The sequence below is a fragment of the Bubalus bubalis genome, chromosome 2 (genome assembly GCF_019923935.1).
Source record: "Bubalus bubalis isolate 160015118507 breed Murrah chromosome 2, NDDB_SH_1, whole genome shotgun sequence".
Lineage (NCBI taxonomy): Eukaryota > Metazoa > Chordata > Mammalia > Artiodactyla > Bovidae > Bubalus > Bubalus bubalis.
This window is the reverse complement of record NC_059158.1, coordinates 22,801,572-22,805,748: the sequence shown is the minus strand read 5'-3', so window position 1 is coordinate 22,805,748 and position 4,177 is coordinate 22,801,572. Positions and strand designations below refer to the sequence as shown.

The 4,177-nt window shown below is 33.9% G+C and overlaps 1 protein-coding gene across 1 annotated transcript; it reads right to left on the bottom strand.

The window, feature by feature from the left end:
* Positions 1-1,016: 1,016 nt before the first annotated feature.
* LOC102405689 (olfactory receptor 2J3-like) lies at positions 1,017-1,946 on the bottom strand. Its single transcript, XM_006049889.4, has one exon. The coding sequence runs from the start codon at positions 1,944-1,946 to the stop codon at positions 1,017-1,019; it is 930 nt and encodes a 309-aa protein (XP_006049951.3).
* Positions 1,947-4,177: the final 2,231 nt, after the last annotated feature.

Here is a 4,177-nt window from a genome sequence, read left to right as displayed (position 1 = left end):
AACAATTACTTAAATAAAAATTCATCTCTTTATTTGAAAAATATATGTTGATTTTCATAGTGAACTTTTAAACCACAAATATTCAAATCACATCAAGCTTAAATGTAAAAATTAAAATATCATACAACTTTTATCATATTTTCAAACACATTTCAAGTAATTCTTTCAAATATCCATCAGATTCATCAACACATTTTTCAGAGCCTAGTATTTGGTCACCTTAGGTATTCTTTATTGCTTTTTAGGTTTTGCAGGAGTGCTATGCTCTTACTTTACCTAACAATACCTAGCCTATGACGACCATGACTTTATAGTTATATAGCACAGCTTTACAACTTATTTCTACTTCCTTTACACTTCTCACTGACTTGAAGAAAAAGGGAAATATGAGATGCTTACTTCTGCTGCATTACTGAGAGCACTTCTTGCTATGACTCAAAAAAGTTTTTTTCTGACCAATGATAATGTTATATTAAAGACTACAGACTAAAATTTCTCTCAATATTAACTAGCATTCAAAAAGGATAACAACATTGGAAAAAATATTTAAAGTGTTTCAAAATGTCTTTCATTAGACCAAATATAGAGGACAAAGTTTATGACAAATTCTGCCTAAAAAGCAAGAAATTAAATGACATATTCTAGGTTTTTTAGATTAAGAATAGCATCTCTCCATAGAATTATATCTGAATTTTATTAATTTTTACAACAAATTCTATGCTTCATTTTTAATTCAGAAAATACTTTATTTTATTAGATTTGTGCACTAAAAAAATTAATATTGATGTTTGATCCATATTTTACATGGCTGTTACTACCACTGAGGAGTGATTACTATTTAGGCAAACTGTGTTTAATCATATCTGCAACCACGAACTCTGTCCTTTTGAGGGTACACATTCAAAAAGTGCTAATAGAATGAGTGAATGAAAGAGTGATGAGTGGATAGGTTGAAGAACCATTAGTGAAGAGATGCTCCATTTCATCATTACTGTCACAAGTATACCAGATCATACTCACCCCACTAATCTCTTTACAGCCCCTCTTACATCTTTGTTTCTGAGGGTGTAGATTAGAGGGTTGAGGCTAGGTGTGACAACAGTATAAAACAGGGCAATGAACTTGCCCTGATCTTGAGAATTTCCTGATGGTGGCTGGAGGTACATGCACATGGCTGGAATGAAAAAAAGGGATACGACCGTAAGATGGGCTCCACACGTCCCAAAGACTTTCTGAAGTCCAGTTGTTGACTGCATCCTCAGCACTGCCCGGGCAATGGCACCATAGGAGCTGAGAATGAGGATGAGAGGTAGGAGAACAAAAATGGAGCTTGTGACCATGAGGGTCATCTCATTAGCACGGGTATCAATGCATGACAGTCGAAGCAGTGCTGGAACTTCACAGAAGAAATGATCCACTTGGCGATGTCCACACAGGGGTACCCAAAAGGTAAAGAAGGAATGAAGTGCTGAGTTGGTAAAGCCACTTACCCAACAAGCCACAGCCAACAGTTGGCAGAAACGAGGGTGCATGAGGACAGTGTAATGCAGGGGTCTACACACAGCTGCATAACGATCATAGGACATCACCATCAGTAGCACACATTCTGTAGATCCCAGTGCAAGGACAAAATAAAGCTGAATCATACAACCATTGTAAGAGATGGTTTTTTCTGGGCCCCAGAGGTTGACCAGCAGTTGAGGGATAGAACTGGTGGTGTAGCAGAGATCCAGGAAAGAGAGATTTGAGAGGAAGAAGTACATGGGAGTGTGGAGATGGGAGTCCAGGTATGACAAGATAATGATGAACAGGTTGCCTATCAATGTCATCAAGTAGAACATCAAGATAACCACAAAGAGAACTAACTCAAGCTGAGGCCAATCAGAAAAACCCAATAGAACAAACTGGGCTTCAGAGGTTGCATTCTTTTTTCCATCATCATTCATATCTTGTTACCTGAGGAAAGAATTACATACACCCTAAAAATGTAGGGAAAGACTCCAAGAATCATAGAGACACAGGAAATTTAAAAAACCAGTTTCAAGGGCATACCACTGCTCAATTGTAGGATAATTTGGGCATTAAGAGAAACTGTGGTACCAACGAAGTGAAAGAAATAAGAATCCACAAGCTAATACTGATAAACTTAAAAAAGAATAAATTCATAGTGGAGAACAGAAGGCTGTTCCTATTGGCTGGATACTAAATAGTAAATATAGAAGGAATGGTGGAGTTAGAAAAACTTAAATATATGCTAAAAATGAGTGAATGAAGCAATGTTGAGCCATTGACATAGTCTAAAATATCTCCCCACAAGTTACTTGTTAATTATAAAATGTAAAGTAGTAGATTTTACAACAGAAAAACCTAGTAGACCACCATAACAATATAATCAGTGTTAACATCATTAATGTTGTTACAAACCAAGATCATGTGACCACTGATACAATGCTGTGAACCAGGGCATAGTGTCACTTCAGTCATGTTAATGCCAAAAAAAATGGATAGCTTGATGCTAATAATGAAAAGGCATGAGATAAACTCACATGGAGACAAGATGGGTAAAATAGCTGACCTGCACTCTTTAAAAATATCAAATTCAAGAAAGAGTTTGAAATGAAGATAGATGATAAATACATACATACATATATGACAGACAGAGAAACAGATGAGAGAGAGGATAGGTAATAAAATAAATCTTTTCAGGCAGAATGTAGACTATTGTTGAATCTGATTAAAAGGTTAATAGCAGTTTTCTGTACCATTTTACAACTTTTCTACAAATTTTATAATTTACCAGAATAAAAAACTCCAGAAAGTAAATTAAATGCTTTTCTTTACTTTTATATTTCATCCAAATATTTGTCCTATTATAGAAAAATAACTTAACTATTAAGTTTTTCTTACTCATCCAAGGATGACATCAGGGTAAATAGCAACTTGAAAATTTCTAACATAATGAAAGAAGAAAATCTCCATGAAACAACTAATCTTTTCTTTAAACAGTTTTAATTTTCTTCTCAGTATTTGCAGACAATTTCCATTTATGTGATTATAGAAAACAGAATAATTGCAATCTCAATAATCTTACATATAGAATAAAAGATATGATGAATGATATCAAATTTATTTATGATTTCAAGACACTTACGTAGTGTGAAAAATATTCAGCTTCAATTATATATTCTTATAGAAAAACTTTTCCTTCTTATTTGTTTACTTGCACTCACAGCTTATTTCTAAACTGAAACCTAAATAGAGATACCAAAAAAAGAGACAAGAAACACATGCACATCAGCTTACAAACAAACTTACAATCAGAGTCCACATGATTTGAGTCTGTGAAATAGATGGGGAGAACAGTGATACAATGCCTCCCAAAGAACATATGAATAAAACTGATTTGAAAAGAAAAATTTTTAGGAAAAGGAAGATATAAAGTCACTGAAAGAACAAAGAAGTAAGGAAGGGTGTGAAGATGGAGGATGATGGAGAGGAACCAGATTACAGTGCTTCAAGTTGAAAATGTACAGATGTGTATCACAGAGCTGAGAAACACGAGCACAGGGCCTGAGGTGGTTTCTAAAGTATTTCTTTTTCATTAGGACAATAACTGAGACCATATTTAAATTCTAATAATAATTTTTTTCTAATCATAAAGTTTAATGTCTACATATATTTTTACTCTCCAAGTTAGTGAAGAATTCTATTTACTGAAACCATTAAATGACTTTATCATTTAAGATATTGTGCCTAGAGAATCCTGTATTTCTTTTTGGTTAAAAAAATTAAGTACATTTCACAAATAGCTATAAATCGTAAGTGATTCTTTTTCTCTTATGGGTTTTCAGTCCTTCATATGAAAGATTAATACCACCTTTTTTTATACAGTTACCCTGATAAGGCATAATAACCAACATTTAAAGATCCCTCCTCTGCTCTGTGATTGCTTTGCCTCATTCCTCATTCCACTGCCATATCACTTCTGCTTCCTCTTTCCACAGTCAATTTGTTTTCTCATGCTTCCTAATAAGCTATGGCAAAAAAAAAAAAAAAAAAAGAAATCACAGAAGAACCACCTGTGGTTACCTCTTTTGAGGTCTTTTAATTGCTTACATTTTTATTAGTACAACTCTCGAAAAGATATTAACAGTAGATAAATGGTGGAGTTTCAGCA

Excerpts from the sequence above, each read along its gene's own strand:
- LOC102405689 (XM_006049889.4), bottom strand. The coding sequence starts at position 1,946 with ATGAATGATGATGGAAAAAAGAATGCAACCTCTGAAGCCCAGTTTGTT.